The 21,623-nt window shown below is 45.1% G+C and overlaps 1 protein-coding gene across 2 annotated transcripts in view; it reads left to right on the forward strand.

Annotated features, from left to right (window-relative positions):
- Window positions 1-21,623, forward strand: part of cpxm2 (carboxypeptidase X (M14 family), member 2) — a 308,110-nt gene that overhangs the window by 39,408 nt on the left and 247,079 nt on the right. For both annotated transcript variants that reach the window (XM_072479272.1, XM_072479270.1), the window contains one exon: window positions 15,845-15,954. In XM_072479272.1, coding sequence (XP_072335373.1) covers window positions 15,845-15,954 — 110 coding nt within the window. The remainder of the gene's footprint in view (window positions 1-15,844; window positions 15,955-21,623) is intronic.

Genomic DNA, 21,623 nt, shown 5'->3' on the forward strand with positions numbered 1-21,623 from the left:
AGAGAACTCAAATGACTCGAGAAGGCAGCGGAAGGTTGATGATTCCATTCTGCTGGCGATTGGGACAATGTTACCCCCTGCGAGATTGGCCATCGTTGAAGATGTCTGGGTTGGAATTCTGAATTCCAAAGCAAGATGTTTGCATGTAAAGATTGGAAACCCTTGTGTGAGAGACAAAATTTCATTGGTTGACTCCCGGTGTTATATAACCCAGCATGGTAGTACATTGGGTAACACTGTTACTTCACAGCGCCAGGGTCCTGGTTCGATTCCCGGCTTGGGTCACTGTCTGTGTGGAGTCTGCACATTCTCCCTGTGCCTGCGTGGGTTTCCTCCGGGTGCTCTGATTTCCTCCCACAAGTCCCGAAAAACATGCTGTTAGGTGAATTGGATATTCTGAATTCTCCCTCTGTGTACCCGAACAGGTGCTGGAATGTGGCAACTAGGGGTTTTTCATAGTATCTCCATTGCAATGTTAATGTAAGCCTACTTGTGACAATAAAGATTATTATTATTATAGACATTTGGGTGGGTTATTGCAAAATCCATGGACTCTGTTTTGGTAACATTTGGTATTTATTGTGTAATGTGTGTTTGATCACTGTGGGATTGTTACTTCATATCTACCTCATACTTACCCCGAATGTTAGAGAATAAAATAGGTAATTTAAATTGTTCTATCTTTCTAGCCTTGTACAATAAAGTTTATTTTTGTTGTTCAAAACCCATGGAATCTCGTGGCTTTCTTCACTTCATAAGTGTTTTGGATCTCAAACTTAAACAAAATGTTATTGGTCCCTGATTAATCTTACCAGCAACATGGAGTCTGGGAAGGATCATAACACGTGTGGTTTGTGGTACTTCTGGTGGATCTGGTCTTCAGGAATATAATTCGACCAAACTTACAGGCAGAACTCCCATACTTGTGCACATTCCACATACTCTATGTGTGCTCTTTGGACATCTTGGGCCTTTATGGCAGAGCTGGTCAATAAGTTAATTACAGTCGAAGAGAATGCCTCCCCTTCTGAAACAGGTGTGAAATACTTGATGCTCTTGATGCAAAGTATACAGGCTTCCTGTTGCTATTCTTCTGGAGTTGAATAAGAATAGCGGCAAGTTCAGTGGAGGAAGCATTGGAAGTCACTCAGGGCAATGTTGCATCGCAATGTGCCAGCACATCTGAAGAGACCAGCCTGCCTTTAACACATTGAAACGCATTGCATTGTTTAATGCCCCCAGCACCTCTGCGGGCCTTTCCTTAGGAGATCTCAGAGAGTTTCCATGATTGTGGCTAGGTTTGGGATAAATTTGCCCATTTGGTTTACCATCCCTCGGAACCACTGGATGTCAGTGATACCCTTTTGTTGGGGAAAGTTGATAATGGCCTTTGTTTTGTAAGAGTCATGGATGAAATGGGCTAGAAATTTGGTGGTTGTCGTCAGACAGAGCTAGCAAGGCCAATATTTGTTGCCCATCTCTAATTGCTCTTGAACTATTGCAGTCCATCTGGTGCTGTTTTGAAGTTCAATGGTTCTTATCCCACAACAGTGAAGGAATGCTGATATATTTCCAAGTCAGGATGGTGTGTGACGGTGTTCCCATGCTGCCTTTGTCCTTCTAGATGGTAGCGATTGCGGGTTTGGAAGCCACTGTTAAAAGATCCTTGGTGAGTTGTTACAGTGCATCTTGTATATTGTACACATTGTCGCCACTTTGCATTGGTGATAGAGGGAGTGAACGTTTAAGAAGTCGGATGCTGATCAAGCAGGCAGCTTTGTCCTGGATGGTGTTGTCCTGCTTGAGGGTTGTTGGAGCTGCACTCATCCAGGCAAGTGGAGAGTATTCCATCACACTCCTGGCTTGTTTCTTGTAGATGATGGACAGGCTTTGGGGGGTCAGGAGGCAAGTTGCTCGCTGCAGGATTCCTAGCCTCTGACCTGCTCTTGCAGCCATTGTATTTAGAGAGTGGTCTAGTTCATTTTCTGGTCGAGGGGCTGTTTAGCACAGGGCTAAATCGCTGGCTTTGAGAAAGCAGACCAAGGCAGGCCAGCAGCATGGTTCAATTCCCGTAACAGCCTTCCCGAACAGGCGCTGGAATGTGGTGACTAGGGGCCTTTCACAGTAACTTCATTGAAGCCTACTTGTGACAATAAACCATTTTCATTTCATTTCAATTGCAACCGCCCCCGGGCGTTTATAGTTGAAGATTCAGTGATGGTAATGCCATTGAATGTCAAGGCGAAATGATTAGATTCTCCATTGTTGGAGATGGTCGTTGCCTGGCAATGAATGTTACTTGCCATTTATCAGCCCAAACCTAAATGTTGCCTAGGTCTTTGACGTGGACTGTATCTGAGGAGTTGTGAATGGTACTAAACATTATGCACTCAACAGCGAATATCCCCACTCCTAATTTAATGATGAAATAGCAAAAGATGGCTGGGCCTAGGAAACTAGCATCCCCTACAGCAATGGCTTGGGAGTAAGATGATTAGCCTCCCAACAACCAAGACAATCTTTCTTTGTATTAGATATTCGTTATGAGTTTTCTCCCGGTTCCCTTTGACTCCAGTTTTGCTAGAGTTCCTTGATGCTATACTCAGTCATGTTGCCTTGATGCCAAGGGCATCACGGCAACTCTCAACTCACCTCTTGAGTTCATCGCTGTTGTTGGACGAGGGCTGTAATGAGATCAGAAGCCAACTGGCCCTGGTGGGACCCAAACAGAGCATGAGTGAGCAAACCCAGCAGCACAGTGGCATACAGTTAGGAGGGAGTCCTCAACACTGAACCTTGACTCCATGAAATCTCATGGCATCATGCTGAACACGGTAAGGAAACAAATCTCTTGCTGATTACCATCTTTCGCCTTTCCTTAACTGATAAATCAGTACACTTGCATATTGAACACCAATTGGCAGAAACTCTGGGGGCGACAAGAGCGCAGAACGTACTCTGGGTGGGGAACTTCAATGTCCACCATGAAAAGTGACTAAATAGTACGTCTACTGACTGTGAGCTGGCCAAGTCCTAAAGGACATAACTTCTATACTGTGCATAGAGGACGTGGTGAGTGAACCAATAAGGCAGAAAAATCTACTTGACCTCATCCTCACCAATCCACCTGTTGCAGATGCACCTGCCATGACAGTTCTTGTGCAGACAAGATCCCATCTTCACACTCGGGATACCCTCCATTTGTTGTCTGGCACGGTCACTGTGCGAAACAGGATAGATTCAGAACAGATCGAGCAACTCAAAACTGGACATGCATGAGGTGCTGTGGGCCATCGACAGCAGAATTGTATTAAATGACAGTTTGTAACTTCACGGACTGTCATATCCCCACTTTACCATAACCAGCTGGGGAATCAACCCTGGTTCAATGAAAATTGTAGGAGGGCATGCCAGATGCAACACCAGGCATATCTAAAAATGAGTTGTCAACCTGCAGAAGCTACACAACACAGGACTTCTTGCACACCAAACAGCAGAAGCAACAAGGGGAGGAGCCGCGGTATTGTCAGTAGACTAGGAATCCAGAGTTTGAATTTGAATTCAATAAAAATGTGGAATTAAAAGTCATGAAAGCAGTGCCGATTGTCATAAAAACCCATCTGATTCACTAATGTCCTTCAGGGAAGAAAATCTAACATCCTTATACGGTCTTGTCTACGCACCAGACCCATACAGCTATGTGGTGAGGTGGGTTCCCTGTGGGGTCATGTTTGTGGTGGTGGCCCGTGAGAGGCTGGGTCTGATTTTTAAAATAGTTACTCTGGAGTTAGAAGTGATTTTTTTTCTTTCTAATTCTTTCAGAGTAGCTATTGTGGTAAAGCCACCTGAAGTTAGCACTCTTGGGCAATTGCTCGCTCAGCCCTTACTTGGGAACGCCTTGGAGGGGTTCCCCAGATCATCATTGGGTACCCCCTGAATGTGATGTTTGGGAACCAGGAAATTATTGACCAATGTGTGCTTTGCTGGCATCTTAACCTTCTGCTCCCGGTTCCAGCACTCAAACCGATTGAGCTATTTGGCTCTAATATAAATCCCTCCTTAGTAAATCCACTGATTTCCCTGAAGCTTTGGAGCCGGATAACATTACACCACACCCTGCCTTCGACTAAGTAAATTATCTCTGAAACATGATGAAGAAATTGTGGTTTCGGTTTTAAGAGATAGTGGGCAAAACTGATCTCTGAAAGTAGAGCACAATGACTGATAATGAATCGGCAACCTGTGTTATACCCCAGCTGGTTTGCAATTCTATTGACTATCAAGGGGAAAAGATGGATGGTTGTAATGCAAGCTGCTGATTCATCAGGGCTGTTTTTGCACAACTGTCAAAGATCAATTCACCAGCCCCCAGCTCCCTCCAAACGCATGACCCTTAAGAAGAACCAGATTCTTGACAATACTGTGGCAATGAGATTTTTGATGGTCATTAGTATTGCACAGCAATGATAAAATCAATAGATGAAGCAAGCTCAGAGCTTTGTAACAGTAGCAGGGGCACTGGCCAAAGCTCGAAACACACTTGAAATGTAATTATTTTGCAGAGAAGGTGGTGGGTGGCCTCAGCAATGAAGAGGGGTAGGTGGTTACTGGGAGAAGAAACATTTGTGGGATTATAACAAAGATATTTGATGATATTGCTTAAGGACGGGGATTAGTCAGGTGGATTCTTTGTTCTTCTCTTCAAAATGATATGAAAATGAGATTCAATACAGGAAATATATGCATGTTAATTGTAACTTTGATTTAAAATTAATAACTTCCGTGAAGCTTAACAATGAAAAATTCTGATAACATATTCCAACAATTGAACCTCCCAATGCTGCCCCCATTAGTAGAAGCACATTATTTTACATTAGTGCACTGAGCGACCAATCTCATCCAACACTGCGAGAGGAAGTTTTCACACAGAGCCACAGATCGCTATTGCTAAGATAACATGGGCTATATTTTGTGTCAGACTTTTTATCTCTGTTAAAGATTAATAATGACGCGTATTTCATTTTTTATTGAAAATGTCGTATCTCAATTTCACGCAGAAGCATTAAGATGCCTGACGCCTTTTCTTTGACACCTACTTTGTATAATTTATATCTCTGTGTGACTGATTTTCAGTGACAGCATTGGAAGCTATAACAATTTCGGAGTAACTATAAATCCTTTCATTCAGCGTTACTGCCTTCTGTACTATGGTATGATTAAATCGTACCTACTTGATAGAAGACAGTAATAATCCAGTCATATTCATCATTTGGCTTGACCTCTTCCTGCCTTTGTATGCCTGCCAGTTAGTACATTATATTATAATGACAGAATATAGTGTGTTCAGATCCAATTATTGTAGACGTTTATTAGAAACCATGAGATTTGTCTGAGGTAGTTGCAAATCTATTAACACTGTTTAAAATGCTGATATAGATATACCTCAGCTCAGATTTATATGACTGAAAATAAATTCAGTTGTTAAATAATATTATACTGTAACAGATTACGTTGCATCCCAGCAGCATTTTTATTTACAAATTTCTGCGGAAACTATGATTTGTGTTATGGGATGACTGATGATGCAAGGAGGAAAGAACCAGAGTGGCGAGGAGTCACATTTTAAGCTTTCTCTGATACGTAAAGGCCAGGGTTTTACGCGTTATTTATGATCATGCTGCCCACCTGGAAGAATGCAAGATCACGCGAGATGTCAGACAGGCATCCCGACATCATCGCTCCCTCGTGCAATATTTTGATCGACGGGCAGGTGCAGGAATCTTGGCATAGTTGCCGACAATTAATCAGCTAGTTAAGGCAATTAAAACGGCAATTGACTGGAATTTTATGTTGCCGGTATGGTTTTTGGGTTGCCGCATGAGCAGGCGGCCATCTTTTTTTTTCACTTTTCGCATGTAACAGCTGATAAATGGCGGCTGGAACTTTGTCCGAGTGTACAGGCAGCGATCCAGCTACCTCAACAAGTCCGTGGTCCAGTGCTGCACAATGCTCCACCTTTCAAGGGACACCGTGACACCATTGTGCCACATGATTGGGCTGGAGATCTCCTCCAACTGTGAGCTTGGACACCCTGTGCCAGTGGTCTGAAGGTCACAGAGGCCTTCAATTTTAAGGTACTTAGGTCTTTCCAGAGGTCAGTGAGGGATCTGTGTGGAGTACCCCAATCACCTGTCCATAGCTGCGTCATGCTCGTAAGCTGACACTGTTCAGACGTGTCCCCACATTCATTCATTACCGGATCGACCAAGCCAGCTAGGCTGAGTGAGCCAGATGCTTCACAGCTATTGAGTTATAGAATCATAGAGGTGTACAGCACAGAAAAGGCCCTACGGCCCATCGCATCTGCGCCGGTCAAAAACAACCATTTAAGTATTCTATTTCCATTACCCAGCACTTGGCCCGAAGCTTTGTATGTATTGGCAAGTGCACATCTAAATATTTCTTAAATGTTATGAGGGACTCTGTCTCCATCACCCTTTCAGGCAGTGAGTTCCAGACTCCCACCACCCTCTGGGTGAAGCAGAATTTCCTAACAGTCCCTTTAAACCTCCTGCCCCGTACCCTAAATCTATATTTCTGGCCCCGTATCCAGGGTGCCATAAACTGCGCTCATGAGGCCATCATCACTCCAACAGGTTAGCCGGGTGCCTTTGTGAATAGGGAGTGTTACCACGCCAAGAATGTGCAGATAGTGTGCGAACACAAGATCCAAATTCTTCAAGTCTGTCAAGGTACCCAAGTAGCTCCCATAATGCATATATTCTGCGACATCCCCAGGTGCCAAGGCTAGTTGTGGCTCCAGCTCGGCTGGATGGTTGGTTGCTGGGTGACAAAGGGTTTCCATTGAAAAAGTGGGTTATGACGCCACACCGTCATAGAATGACAGAGGCGAAAGAGAGGTACAGTCGGTGCCATGCCTCCACCAGGGCGAGGACAACAGGGCTACTGAAGGTGAGGTTCCGCTGCCTGAACCGTTTTGGAGATGCCCTGTAATACCACCCAGAGTGAGAGTTGTTTATTATTGTGGTCTTCTACACAACCTGCCACTGGCGAGGGGGAGTCACACTCGAGGATGAGGATACCGAGGCAGCTCCACTTGCCTCGGAGGAAAACGCTACAGATAGATCTGATAGGAAGCCCAGGCAGGCACAGGGTGAAGACGAGGAACCAGATGTGAGGAACCTTCAGGGAGGCGGGGACACAAGGGAGGCCTTGATTCAACGCTCCTTCAGCTCGGCTGCCAAAGCATGGCTGCGATCTCAGTGAACCTCCTTCACGCATGTTTCTGAGAATACAACGCCAGGACCCCAATGTTGCCTCACAACCTGTGGAATAAGGTTTGCTGCCCTTGCAATCTATCATGAGGTTCTGATGAGGCCTGTACCTATGGAAAACATGAAGGACACTCAGAGTATTGAAACAAAATCTTGATCTATGTTTTTCACAGAGATGCAAGCAAGGAGCAAAACATTACATGATTGCTACGCTTACACAAAAAACGAAACATTGGAGTAAAGTTATCCATGAAACCCCATCCTGTGCCTGTGCCTTAAACTCACGCTTCAAAATGCTGCGACTTGGTGCCTCCCCTTTCAGGTTTGAGCACCACCCCAGGAACTTCTGATTCTGGTCCTGGAGCTGTTTCTCCATGAGAGTCGCCACTCTCTCAATGGAGGAGGCTGTGCACTCAGTGCTCAGGGTCAACGCAGTGTTGACACTCTGTATGGAATCCTCCATGGCAGAGACTATGGCATGGAGATCTTCTGGAATCTTGGCCAGATGTTCCCAGACATCCCGCTGGACGTCAGGTGTCAACCGCTTGATTGACAACTCTAGAGACTCATCACCTGCCTCAGACTCAGCATGGTCCTGGCCTCTAGCAGTCCTGTGACTGTTGGTGCCTTCTGCCTTGGCCAGCTCCAGATGTGAGGGTGCCATGCCACCCCACAATGCACTGCTATCTGAGCTGCTGGTCTAAAGCCCACCAACATGCATATATGTGCATTGGTACCTGGATCAGGAGAGGACGTGACATGGGTTGATCTGGCAGCGACACCTAGTTGGGTGGCAATGGAGGGTCCTGGGAGTCCCGGCTGCTTTTGGAGGATGACTCATCTGTGAGAGGAAGACAATCACTATTATCATTCATCACATAGACAATGTCCATGCTACATAGATGGATGAGACTTTATGATTGCTGTATAACTGGGGACTCTTGTTTTAAAGTCCTCATGAAAGATGAGACGACACTACGTTGTTTGCACTCTGTGCCTGTCCCGCTTCTGTCCACTGAACCCTTACCGACCTCCTCACCTGCCTCTCCGCACCTTAAAGAACTTCCTTTGTGCTTACATATAAGCTCAAGGGTCTTCATCTCATATGTGCTCGGAATGAGCAGGTTGGCCACCCCACCACCAATTTCTGAGCACTCAGCAATATTATAGCTTGCCTTCTCCTACAAGTACAAAGGTCCATTCAGCACACCACCCTCCACCTACAACACCACTGTTTAGCACAGGGCTAAATCGCTGGCTTTGAAAGCCGACCGAGGCAGGCCAGCAGCATGGTTCAATTCCCATACCAGCCTCCCCGAACAGGCGCCAGAATGTGGCGACTAGGGGCTTTTCACAGTAACTTCATTTGAAGCCTACTTGTGACAGTAAGTGATTTTCATTTCATTTCATTTCACTCCCCAGCCTGCCTGTTTGAGGAGAATTCCTACTCCTTGGTCGCTGCTTTATTTCCACCCCAAACCTGAATATGCTGGGGCTGTTTAGCACAGGGCTAAATCGCTGGCTTTGAAAGCAGACCAAGGCAGGCCAACAGCACGGTTCAATTCCCGTAATAGCCCCCCCCGAACAGGCACCGGAATGTGGCGACTAGGAGCTTTTCACAGTAACTTCATTTGAAGCCTACTTGTGACAATAAGTGATTTTCATTTCAACATACTCTTACAACCCCACCCACTCTCCACCCCTAACTCCCATGAAAAATGAAATGAAAATCACTTATTGTCACAAGTAGGCTTCAAATGAAGTTACTGTGAAAATCCCCTAGTCACCACAAACCGGCACCTGTTCTGGGAGGCTGTTACGGGAATTGAACCGTGCTGCTGGCCTGCCTTGGTCTGCTTTCAAAGCCAGCGATTTAGCCCTGTGCTAAACAGCCCCTGAAATATGTTCAAGTTCCGGTCATTTTGGCATATCTCACCCTCAAATAGATCCAGGGCTTCTGATCTCATTCCCCCATTCTTAACAATCACAGGTATCTGTGCCTTCAGTTACTCTGATTCCTACACTCCTGAGCGCTGCTAAAGACAGCCACCCTTCCGGACTGTTCCTCCCTGAACCATGCCAACTCAGCGCTCACCCTTGCCAAGTGCAGAAGACCTTTGAACCTTTTTTGGCAATGTACGCAGGTGTAGCACACCATGTTATGCCTGCTGGTCTCAGCTGGGACCTTTGTTTGTTGGGGTGGCCTTCTCTTGCATGTGGATGTCCTGCCTGACACTCAACATCTCCATGTGAGTTGATGCACTTGTCTGAGAAGCGGAATGTTGACAGGATGTAGTTGCCATCACTATTCTTTTTTCTCAGCTCCCGTTACCTCCTCCGTAACTCTGTGATGTTTCTGTAGTCTGCGACAGCCACGTTTAAACCTCCCATCAGGTCCCCATGGAGACCCGCCATGCTCCCAGCCCTGCCAACAGCCCTTATGCAATGGGGGAAGGGGGGGGGGGGCGGTGGAGAGGGACTTGACTCATGCTGGCAGGTCCTTATTTGGGCGGCCAGTGTGAAATTGTACCTTTTGGATGATTGCGGTGGAAGCAGACAAAACAGACGCTTATCGTCCAGCCCATCGCTCTTGTCCAATAAGTGTGAAATTCGGGCCAAAGTATAGTTTTCCATGTAAGCAGGCCCTGTATGAAATGAAGCCGACACATTTATTCTCTGCCATATTTGTGCATGGGTTAGTGTAGTACAATTTAACAAGAACCATAAACAGTGATAAAATCCTTTATTGTAGAATTTATGGAATGGTCTATATATTTATTTTTTGTTCTTACGTGGATGTGAGCATCGCTGGATGGGACAGCATTTATTGCCCATCCCTATTTGCCTCAGTCCTTGGACCGAGTGGCTTATTGGGCAATTTGAGAGTCAACCATGTCCGCCGATTAGCTCAGAAGACAGGAAAATAATGCAAATACTTGATCTCCGTACAGGCTGAAATTGCTTATCGAGATTTATTTACAGATATATTAACATACAGAAAAAAAGTAGGTGTGATACAAAACAAAATAATGGACCAGATTTTGCTATTGACGTGTCTCTAGTGGCATCTGTCATTAGTTACATCTCCCCTACACCCTTCAATTCACAGAGATATGAAAAGTGTGAGCTGATAACAGCACAGCGAATAAAATGCGACATTTGAGAGCTGAGTGGACATGATAATCAAGTGTATCTCCTTTATCAATGAGATTCAAAGATTGGGAAATGAACAGTAAAAAGACGAAGAAGGACTGTGAATTAGAGTGGATGAATTCAATGCTGTATCAATTCAGGTACAGAAAATGAAGAGGGGGAAAAGAAAGATTGGATTTTGCGTGCAAAATGTGAGACAGAAAAGAAAAGTAAGCGTAAAAGTAGAGAGGTTGCAATTGGATAGGGTGTTGGTGAGACCACATCTGGAGTGTTGTGTTCAGTTTTGGTCTCCTTATTTGAGGAAGGCATTGGAGGCAGTTCAGAGGAGGTTCACCAGATTGAATCCGGGGATGAAAGGGTTGACATATGAGGAGAAATTAAACAGTTTGGGCTTATACTCGCTGGAGTTGGGAAGAATGAGAAGGGAACAGATCGAGGTATGTAAAATACTAAATGGGATTGATAAAGTAAACGTACACCTAATGTGCCCCCTTGTGGAGAAATCTAGAATGAGAGGTCACGGATATAGGTTGCGAGGCAGTAGATTTAGAACAGAGATGAGGAGGAATTACTTCTTGCAGAGGGTGGTGAATTTATGGAACTCGCTGCCCCATAGTCCGGTGGACTCTGAGTCATTAAATGATTTCAAAAAAGAGATAGATATATTTTTGATTCAAAAAATAGGTTAAAGGGACATGGGAAACTGGTGGGGAGATGGATTTGAGACCAGGAAGAGATCAGCCATGATTTGATTGAATGGCCTACTTCTGCTCCTAATTCCTATAAAAATTAAAAGTGGACATTTTTAAAAAACGCTCTGAAAAATATAAATCTTGAAGGAATAAGACTGCATTCATTTCTGGGCTAATTTCAGTGCCAGAGAGGCAGATTGAAAATGATCTAAAAAGTGAGAGATTGCAGAGCTCCGAGATGCAGAAGGATCTGGGTGTCCTGGTGCATTAATCACAAAAGGCTAGTATGCAGGTAGAGCAATTAGGAAAGCTAATAGAATGCTGTAATTTAATGTGAAGTGAATTGATTACAAAAGTAAGGAGGTTATGCAAGGGATTGGGGAGACTACATCTGGAGTATGTTTTACAGTGCTGGTCACCTTATTTAAGGAAAATGTAGGCTGCGATTCTCCCGAATTCACTCTAGGCGTTGCCGCCAATGGGGAATCAGGAGTGTTTTCTGCTGGCGCTGGTACCACTGCGCAGGTGCCATTCAATGGCACTTAGAAATTCTTTTTGAGAGAGAGTCGGGTTTTGCGCTGGCCTTGAGAGATGTAGGGCCTAAATTCGCTGATAGGTCCCACTCCTCAGAGATTGAACGGCCAGATTCAGAATAATCTTGCAGCCCCAATTTGCTGGCAAGGCCGGCCCCCTCAAATCACTGGCAAGGTCCCCCCCACCCACAGTTTTTTTAGGAACCTCCTCAGAATAAAGAGACAGTGTCTTTAAAAAAAAACTGCAGTTAGAAAGAACACCTGCTCAAAAGAGGAAGCACTTCAGTGTTAATGGACCATGAAGGCCGATAAAAACAAACAACGATAACCCTCCTTTGAAATGGCCTGGACCTTTGTCAATTGAGAGGCTTGTAAATGATAATGGACCGTGAAATTGAATGTAAACAATGCAGTTCAAAGCTTTTAGGCTTCTCGGCATGCCAAGAGGCTTGAAACAGTTAAAGGGGAATGAAATTGTAAAAAAAAGCACGCACTTCAAAGCTTTCCAACACATAAAAGGGACTCACCTTTACCCTCTTCTGACAGACCTTTCAACTTGACATGCTGGGAGAAGCATTTAAATGTTTCAAAACTGCATAGCGAACACTTTCACCTTCATCTGACATCTTTGAACTTGACGAGGGATTCCTGGAGAATGCCGTTATTGGGCCACCATTTTAGTCAGGGGGGGGCCCAATAGCGAGGTCTTGCAGACGGCCTCCCCCCTCCCCCCCGCGCACTGCAAAGCAGCCCCAAAGCTCACCCCGCATTCCACAGCAGCCCCCCCACCACCGGAATGCCTGGGTACCCCTCACACTGCTAAGTATGGGGTGACCTGACCCTCCCCCACCACCGGACCCCTGTAATAGCGAAACCCCCCAGGGACTCCTGTAAGAGGGAGAATTCCCCCCCACCCCCCACCCCCAGTTACCCCTTTAAAAGGGGGACCATATGAAGTTTGGTGCAGGTCAAGTAGTGCAGCATGCAATGAAATGCTGTTTTTGCAAAGCTAACGGCAAGAGTCATGTAACTCGGAGAGCAGCATTTAGATAGTTTTGTTTAGCTGTGTCTCTGCTGCTTACCTGAAGTTGAAATCCCAAGTTACGCATAAATAACAAAGAACATCATAAGCCTCACTGTTATTTTGACAGTAAATTCTGTCCTCGGAGATTTGGAACTCGGTTGCAAAGGGATAATTTATTTTTTTCAGAAATTTGAAACCACAGATCTTTTGGATGCAACAGTCGGATTTCTCTTTCCTTGTCGGCAGCTTTTCAGGATGCGTTTTTTTTTCCAAGTAATACAAGTCACACATGTTTATAGAACCTGGATGTCTTTGCCAAGATCCAGTAGTATCCAGAATTGCTTTCATATAAAACCATTTGTTTAAAGTAGGCTGGCAGCCATCGTGTTAACAGTCTTACACCTCAGCAAATTAATTGGCAAAGGCTTGTAATGTTTGACTGAATATTTCTGCCAGAACCTAATCATGGTTAGAAATTACAGTTTCACCTGTCAAACTGCAGGAATTAACATTTTGAAATCTGCTGCCTCAAACATCAAAGGAATTTTATCTTCACCGATTTCTAGTTGGAATACTGATCGATTTTCAAACTTGTGAAGAGAGCCTCCATTTTGAATCGTAGCTTTTTTTTAAAAGAACTTCAAATGGATCAAAGAGGGAAGTTCCTCCTGGGTTATAGACTGTGATTAGCATTGTCCTCTTGGCACATGCAAAGGATGTTTGTATCTTCACGTATTACAAGCATTATTTAATTTAATAGTGCCTTTCAGAAAATGCAGGAGTGAGCTATTGGTTTAGTGGTTAGTGTTTCATCTCTGAGTCAGTCGCTGCAGGGTCCAAGTCCTGTACCAGACAGCCCTAGCTGACAGAAACAAAGAAGCTCTGGCTCTAGGTTCGGGGTTGACCTCAGTAGGGTACTTGACCCTGGGTGCGTGTGGGGGGACAGCTATCCCCACCATCGATGGGATCTGGGATGGATCCCTAAAATCCATCTGCTGCATAGGGCAAGCCATCCAATTGACTTATATAACTGGAAAATAAATAAAGATTTCCATTTACACAGCACCCTTCAGAATCTCAGGATATCCCAAAGCGCTTTACTGATTTTCTGCCTGTTCTTTGGGGGTCCTAGAGCAGCGTATGGAAGTAAATGTGGCAGAAAGGCTTTGTGCAATGAGTCAGCCAGTCCTGACATCTGCCTCCACAAACTTCAACGCTTGATATCAAGGCCCTGCAGCATTCACTGTAACCTCACCCCCAGGATGTTAATAATGTTGCAGTGACTAATGTGGAACGTTTCAACTCCTTCCCCTCTGTGTGGGCCCAGGTATGGGGCATGTGCAACCGCCATTAATTGTGTGTTCATTTGTAAAGAGTATCCAGGTAAAAGATAAAAAATTAAGAATATGTTTAGATAACACTCTATCAATTCCTTTATGACTAATGGATTATTTTAAAAAGAATACATTTTGAGGATACCGGTGTCAATAGTAAGGCCAGCTTTTATTGCTTATCCAATATTGCCCTTGAGAAAGTGGTGGTGAGCTTTCTCCTTGAATGACCGCAACCTATGAGGTGAAGATGCTCTCATAATGCTGAAAGGCTGATCATTCTGGGAATTTGACCTAATGGCCATGAAGGAATGGTGACATTATATCCAAGTCAACACAGTGAGTGACTTGGAGGTGAAACATGGAGCTGATTGTCTCCCTTGTCCCTGCGGTCTGCCTTCTAGCTGGCGAAGGATGCAGATTTGGGAGGTGATATCAAAGAAGACCATTGAAATATGTTTACTGTCATTGTGTATGCAGTCATGTGTAAGGAAACGGGCTTACAAGATATTTAGGGAACAAAGAACAAAGAAATATACAGCACAGGAACAGGCCCTTCGGCCCTCCAAGCCCGTGCCGACCATGCTGCCCGACTAAACTACAATCTTCTACACTTCCTGGGTCCATATCCCTCTATTCCCATCCTATTCATGTATTTGTCAAGATGCCCCTTAAATGTCTGGAATATTTAAAAATTGCATCCTTGCTCGGAACAGTGGATTAAACTTATATCTCAGCTCAGGTCATGCTTTACTTCCATTCCACTAATTAAATTGGTAAATAGTCAATAAGGCCATTAGTTTCAAGGTTTGCAGGATGAGTTCTTAACCCAGAAACAAAAGAAGCTTGTGATGAGGCCGAAAATAGAGATAAGAGATCCAAGTCACACCCCTCTCTGGACATGTGCCAACATGATTGGGTCGGAATGTGAGAGAGAAACTGATTGGATAAATTCTGCCTCAAGTGAGTATAACCAGGGGCTTAGGGCAAATCTTGAGTGTAGAAAATTCAGCAATGAGCACATGGAGGGTGAACATAGACAAGCTGTGGGAGGGGCGGGGTGGGGGGGGGGCAGTGGAACAGAGTCACAACTTCTACTCGAGGAATACTCAGGTAATATAAATCTCAACAACATCTTGTAAACTGTTGCCCACTTACAATCTTAAGTCTCATTTATTAAGTCTTATCAGTAGCATTAAGTTTAACTTTTAGCAAATGTTACCAATAGGATGCCAGCTTTGGCCAATTGGAGAGAGTCCAAAAGGATTATAATTGGCAACCAATTTGTGCCCAGAAAGATCCCAAAAGCAACAAATGAATGAGTAATCAACTAATCCCATCTGTGGGATGTTGATGGTTGAAGGCAAACTATTCACTGGAACCCAGAATCTCCCATCTCTGCATAAAGCAGGTGAATGGAGCCTTCGTTTAACATTTCATCCAAATGACAGCACTGCTGACAATGCAGCACTCCCTGCCTGCTGTACTGAAGAGTCATCCTAGATTATGCGCTCAGGTCCTGGAGTAGATATCGTACCAATGACTTCTGATTTAGAAGTGAGAGCAATATGATTGAACCAAGATGAAAAAGAATAAAAACAGAATAAGATATTTTTGGCTAACTTTTTAAGTTATGCAGGCATTAGTTCAAAAGAAAGTTTGCTTCAACTTATTTTCCTTTGCATAATTTTATCACCGCAGTAGCTGAAAAATATTTCAACCAGACAGAAGCAATAAATGGCAGCGAGAGGCTGTGTTAAAGTGCTTAGTTTTGATATATTACAGGTTTGAATGATTTCCTTCTGTTCTTTAACAGAATGTCCTCCTCTGGGCTTGGAGACATTGCGAATTGATGACTTTCAGCTCCATGCATCGACTGTCCAGCGTTATGGTTTGGGGGCTCACAGAGGAAGGCTGAATATCCAGGTATGTCTTTAAAAGAATATTTAAGTTTTGTGTGAGGGCAATTCCTTCAACCTTCAAGGGCCAAATAAGTGGTACATCAAAGAAGCAATATCGTAGGAAACCTTTGTGGAAGGATTTACGTCAACATCAATCCTCCATCATTTTATCTTCCTAACTGAGTTCAAAATAATTTCATTTAATGGACTGTATGGGTAGCTCTTTAATTGCTTAATTTTTAATAGAGCAAGCACATTGATGTACTGTAGGGAAAAGGGATCCCCTTTCTGTGGGCATGTATCAAAGCATTGAGAGCAGTTAATTGGCTGTTGCTGTGTTGGAAAACACACAATGGATTCTGAATAGCAACAGGGGAAAAATGAACATAGTGAGAGTGGCCTGTGAACAGTACTGAGCAGTGCAAAGCAACTGTTTGCAGTTCTGTCAACCAGTGCTGCAGGGGATATTATCCTGACACATTCTCTCTTTTAAAATGGGTGGATACAGTGTCCCCTCTGGAGCACTGTAATCACTGTTATCTTTAAATAATCCAGAAAGCAAAACAACTCCCGGTATTCTTCTGGCCCAATGATGTGGGAGGGCACCCTTGCCCATCTGAGGCGCACATTGGAAGTTCAAGCATGTGCTGTTCATGTGTTTCTGAGTATTGTTTTCCAAGGTTAGAGTGTGACACACAGCATGTGCTCATCGTGGCCCCTTGCCTCCCTGATGGGTGAGACTTCCATCTCCTGGCAGTGACCGGCGCCACGATCGCTTACTTGAAATGCGAAAGAGGAGCCGGCTTATTCCTCATGATCTCCAATCAGGTTCACAGGAGGAGTGGGCAATGAGCATTTCAGGTACAGACTTCAGCCAGTTCCTTTGTGCTGTCTTCATCTTCGTAAGAACGGAAAATCCGACCTGGCATATGTAGGTCGTTGCGAAAGGCAATAGCAACATAATGCTTGTTTTACTCAGCACTGGATACTCCTGAGAGATGCTGCTCCAGAATGCTGACAGCCTCATGGACTTTTGCCGTGTTTTTAATGTGCTGTCTCAGGTCAGGTGCAGCATTTTTCATTTGGAGTCAGCTGTAAGTTAATAACTGACTTTGGGGTCTCAACCTCAAAAGGAATTTTTCATCCACCACTTCTCTTTCAAAATCTGAAACTTCTGCTCTCATTTTCCAGTACTTCCCTGCATATAACGCACATGGGCTTTGCATCTTTATTTGAATCGGCACAATTGACAAAACCTATACCTCAGGAAATCGTCTTTATACTGTTTTGTTCCCAATTTATTTTTTTTCTTTGTAAACTGCTAATCTGCGGCCCTGGAGCTCTGTGCAGAGCTAACACTAGCACTGCTCTCTCCTGCCCTGCACTCTCCTAAGCAGCTTTCTCCAGCAGATTTAGATGTGAGATCCTGGCCAGTAGGTACTCTGTCTGGTTGTGCATCTGGCCATTTCTTTCTTGTAAGAAAACGATTCATCTTCACAGTCCTTTGCCTTGCTTACCAGCAGCTAGAAAATGGAAGAAGCTCCGCTCTGTGAGACATAAATAAAGGGCGTTTGTCAAATGTGTGTGCAGGGCTCGTGACCTGCTCACTGTTTCTGCTTATGCTACAAATCTGCACACAGCCTCATTTCCTTCCTCAATATAAATGCCGGTAGCGGCTGTTGGGTGCTTCTCCCGCGATCGGGACCACCGTGGGAACGCCATGACCGTCCTGATACCCGTGTGGATTGCGACCCGCACTTTGAAAAATCCTGCTCTCAAGGACCAACACTCGCTTTTGTTATTCTATTTCTATCTAAATGCCTGAGGGCGTTCTATCTGTTTTCAATTTCTAGATAGCTTTCTTTCTTTCATACTCTTCTTTTTCCCTCTTCATTACATTTTCAATCTCTCTTTGCTGGTTCTTAAACTCTGTCCAATCCTCTGACCTCCCACTAATCTGTGCAGATTTGTATATTGTTGCTTTCAGTTTGATACCATCCTTAACTTCCTTATTTAGCCATGGATGGTGTCTCTTTCTTGAAGAACCTTTCTTTTATACTTAGATAAATCCTTGCTGAGAGCTATTTAACATGTCCTTAAAAGTCTTCTGCTACATCTCTACTGTTCTACATTTTAATCTTTTTTTGCAGTTCACTTGAACCCGCTGTCTTCATAGCCTTATAATTAACTTTATTTAGTTTTAAAACACTAGTCTTCGGCCCACATTTCTCACTGCAGAGACTTCTTTACAATCAGGTATTGATTAATCCTGTCTTGTTGCACATTACCAGGTCAAGAATAGCCTGAATCCTGGTTGACACTGGAAAGTACTGCTTTAAAAAATTGTCTTGAATGTACCCTAGGAACTCATTTTCCAAACTATCTTTTCCAGTCTACATATAGATTAACTACACTCATGATGATTCGGAACGAGGACATGTTTTAACAGGAAATGTTTTTAAAAACTTGAAAAAGAAGAAGGTGAAGTTAAAGAATGGATAAGAAAATGTAATTAAAGTAGATGGTTCCACTTGAAGAGCCACCTAGGGCAATGGGTCAGATAGTCTCTCCTGTACATCAGGTAGAATCTTACCAGCTTTGAAATGTTTCTGCCGTCAGAACCAAAAGCAACATCATTGTGATCTTACAGGAGGCAGCCAATGTCGGTGTCTAATTGCAGATGGCAGACGGGTTCCTGAGGTGAGAGGAATTGTCAGAGGGCTGAATGACTGACTGCCCCCATGGGAGAGGTGGGAGCTGCTGAGGCAAGTAGAGGACCACGAGGGTGTCTCAAAATGGGAGTGCTCTCTGAAGCCTTCCAAGATTTTAAAAGTAAAGAATGGCCTCAACTGTCAGGCCATCATTGTGGAAGTGGGTCCTTAGCATTTGATGGCCTAGTTGACTACACACCCAGCAGCCTGGTCTGGCAAGATTGCTCAGAAGTGGGAACATGCTTGGGAGGAAAATGCAATATGCTAACTCTGTCCCGCCACCAACCCACCTCCACAGGGCTATTAATTTTCCGTTCATCATCGCTATATAACATCATGTAAAACTTAGGCAGGTGTGTTCACTGTTGGTAATTTTAAAGCTCTGAGGTGTGTGATAAATGATAAATGTAACCCCCCCCCCACCCCACCCAAGCATATAAGTTGCAGAAAAACTGAAACCCTGGCTGTTTTTCCAATCCTGATTACTGGCCTTAGGAGACCAAATCTAGCTGCCCTTTTGATCAGGGTTCGAAACTGGGACTTCTTGAACTTGCATGGCTAAGTCACTCAATGACTTACGTTAGGAAAATAAAGGTATTTTTAAGGGATTTATGTTTGTATTGGTAAACATTAGAAATAAGGTGTAGTTTTAAGTGAGTTTGATTCAATGTTTTTGTGCCTGGAAGGGTAAAATCCATAGTTATATTCATGCTGGACAAAGGTGTTTGTATGTGTGGGGGTTAGTTAGCTTCCAACTGTGTTTCTATTGTGCTTAGAGAGGGCTATGGCATGAAGAATAAATAAAAGGCATAAACATGTTTGTGTTGCTTAGCAACTGGGCCTTGTAAGGTAGAAAAGCTTTTAAGTTTTATTTTAGCTAGCTTGATTGCAGTTGGAGATAGGCAGTGCGATAGAAGGCAGCTCACAGCTCTGGTAGATGCAGTTGGTTTAGAGGGCTAGAGAGGGCACATCTCACTCCACTTTGCTCGAAGAAAAGCCATACCATGGAGTAATGGTTAAACAATAAGTGCAGGGATCTGAAGAACAGCTAATTAAGGAAACTAGAGAATGAAGGGAACTTTCCAAGAAGTGTGAGGTTAAAGCTACTACAAGAGAGCATGGTTAAGTAAAGACAGACAGAGCTGGTGAGAAGGCTGAGATGCCAGAAACATAGCTGAAGTGATTTTCAGGTTTGTGAGGTTTTATTGTAGCTGGTGAAACATGAGTTGAAATAATTATGGAAATATGTGGCTGCATCTTGGAATTTGTGCAAAATCAATTAAGACAAAGGAAACCTGCTTCCGGTTGCGGCGATGCCTAGCTAAGCCGCACGTTTCGGCAGCTCCAGCTCCAACGGACCTTCGGGCTCTTTTAAGAGCCCCAACGGGAAATGTTCTCACGACGAAACCCGGTGTGGGGTGAGTTAATAGGGAATCCCCCCCAACGAAAGAGAAAAATATCGGCGGCGGCGGCTACATCGCGAGGAATCCTCGACGATAGGGACAGAAGGGAAAAAGAAGCAAGATGGCGGCGGAGAAAGCCCAGGCAACATGGGGGCCCGATCAAGACGAATTTTTAAGATGGTGTGTGGAGCTACTTAAGAAGGAGGTGCTGACCCCGATGCTACAGGCAATTGAGGGGCTTAAGGAGGCACAAAGGACCCAGGAGACAGAGCTCCGCGTGGTGGAGCAGAAGGTGACGGATAATGAGGACGAGATCCTGGGCCTGGCGGCCAAAACACAGACGCACGAGGCGCTCCACAAAAAGTGCATTGAAAGGATTGAGGCCCTAGAAAACAGAGCACGAAGGAAGAACCTTCGGATCCTGGGTCTCCCTGAGGGAGTGGAAGGAGCGGACTGCGGGGATTATGTGAGCACGATGCTAAGCTCGCTGATGGGAGCTGAGGCCCCTTCGGGCCCCTTAGAAGTGGAGGGGGCTCATCGGGTCCCGGCGAGGAGACCAAAGGCGGGAGAACCACCTAGGGTGACAATCGTGCAATTTCACCGCTTTAATGATAGAGAAGTGGTTCTGAGATGGGCCAAAAAGGTACGGAGTAGTAGATGGGAGAATGCAGTGGTACGGGTGTACCAGGATTGGAGTGTGGAGGTGGCGAGAAGGAGGGCGAGTTTTAATCGAGCCAAGGAGGTGTTACACAAGAAGAAGGTGAAGTTCGGGATGCTGCAGCCGTCGTGACTATGGGTCACGTACCAGGAGAGACATCACTACTTCGAAACGGCGGAAGAAGCATGGACCTTTATTAAAGATGAGAAATTGGATCGGAACTGAAGGACTGATATTAGAGGGAAATGTCACTGTTGATGTATATAGAGATGTAAATTGGGAAGGGGGGGGGACACTAAGAAATGTGGGCGCCGGTGGGGGAGGAAAGAAGAGACATAGGCGGAGGATGAGGAATGGGAGTGGGGTGGCAGAGGGAGCTGCGCCACAAGGGGCGGGTCAGCTACAGAGATGTTCCCGCGCCAGACAGATAATGGTGGGAAGATAGGCGCAAGGTAGATGGGAGTTCCCCACACGGGGGGGGGGGGGGGGGGGGGGGGGGGTCAAGGAGTGAGCAGGAGAAGCCGGGGTCAGTTGAAGTCAGCTGACTTGCGGAAGTAATATGGGGGGAGCAATCACGCTAGAGGGGGATCTAGCGGGGGGGGTGAGGGGGGGGGGGGGGAGGGGGGAGGATAACTGGGTTGCTGCTGCAGAAATCAAAGAGGAACTGGCTAAAGAAAGGGTGGTTGGGGCTGGAATGCGCCACCTGGGGAACGAGTGGGAGCGCGGAATCGGGACGTGGGACTGGCCTAGAGAGGGTGATGGCTAGTCGACACGGGAAGGGGGCAGGTAGCCCCCTAGTGAGGCTGATCACGTGGAAAGTAAGAGGCCTAAATGGACCGATTAAAAGGGCCCGAGTGCTCGCGCACTTGAAAGGACTGAGGGCAGACGTGGCTATGCTCCAGGAGACGCACCTGAAGGTGGC

The sequence above is a fragment of the Scyliorhinus torazame genome, chromosome 16 (genome assembly GCF_047496885.1).
Source record: "Scyliorhinus torazame isolate Kashiwa2021f chromosome 16, sScyTor2.1, whole genome shotgun sequence".
Lineage (NCBI taxonomy): Eukaryota > Metazoa > Chordata > Chondrichthyes > Carcharhiniformes > Scyliorhinidae > Scyliorhinus > Scyliorhinus torazame.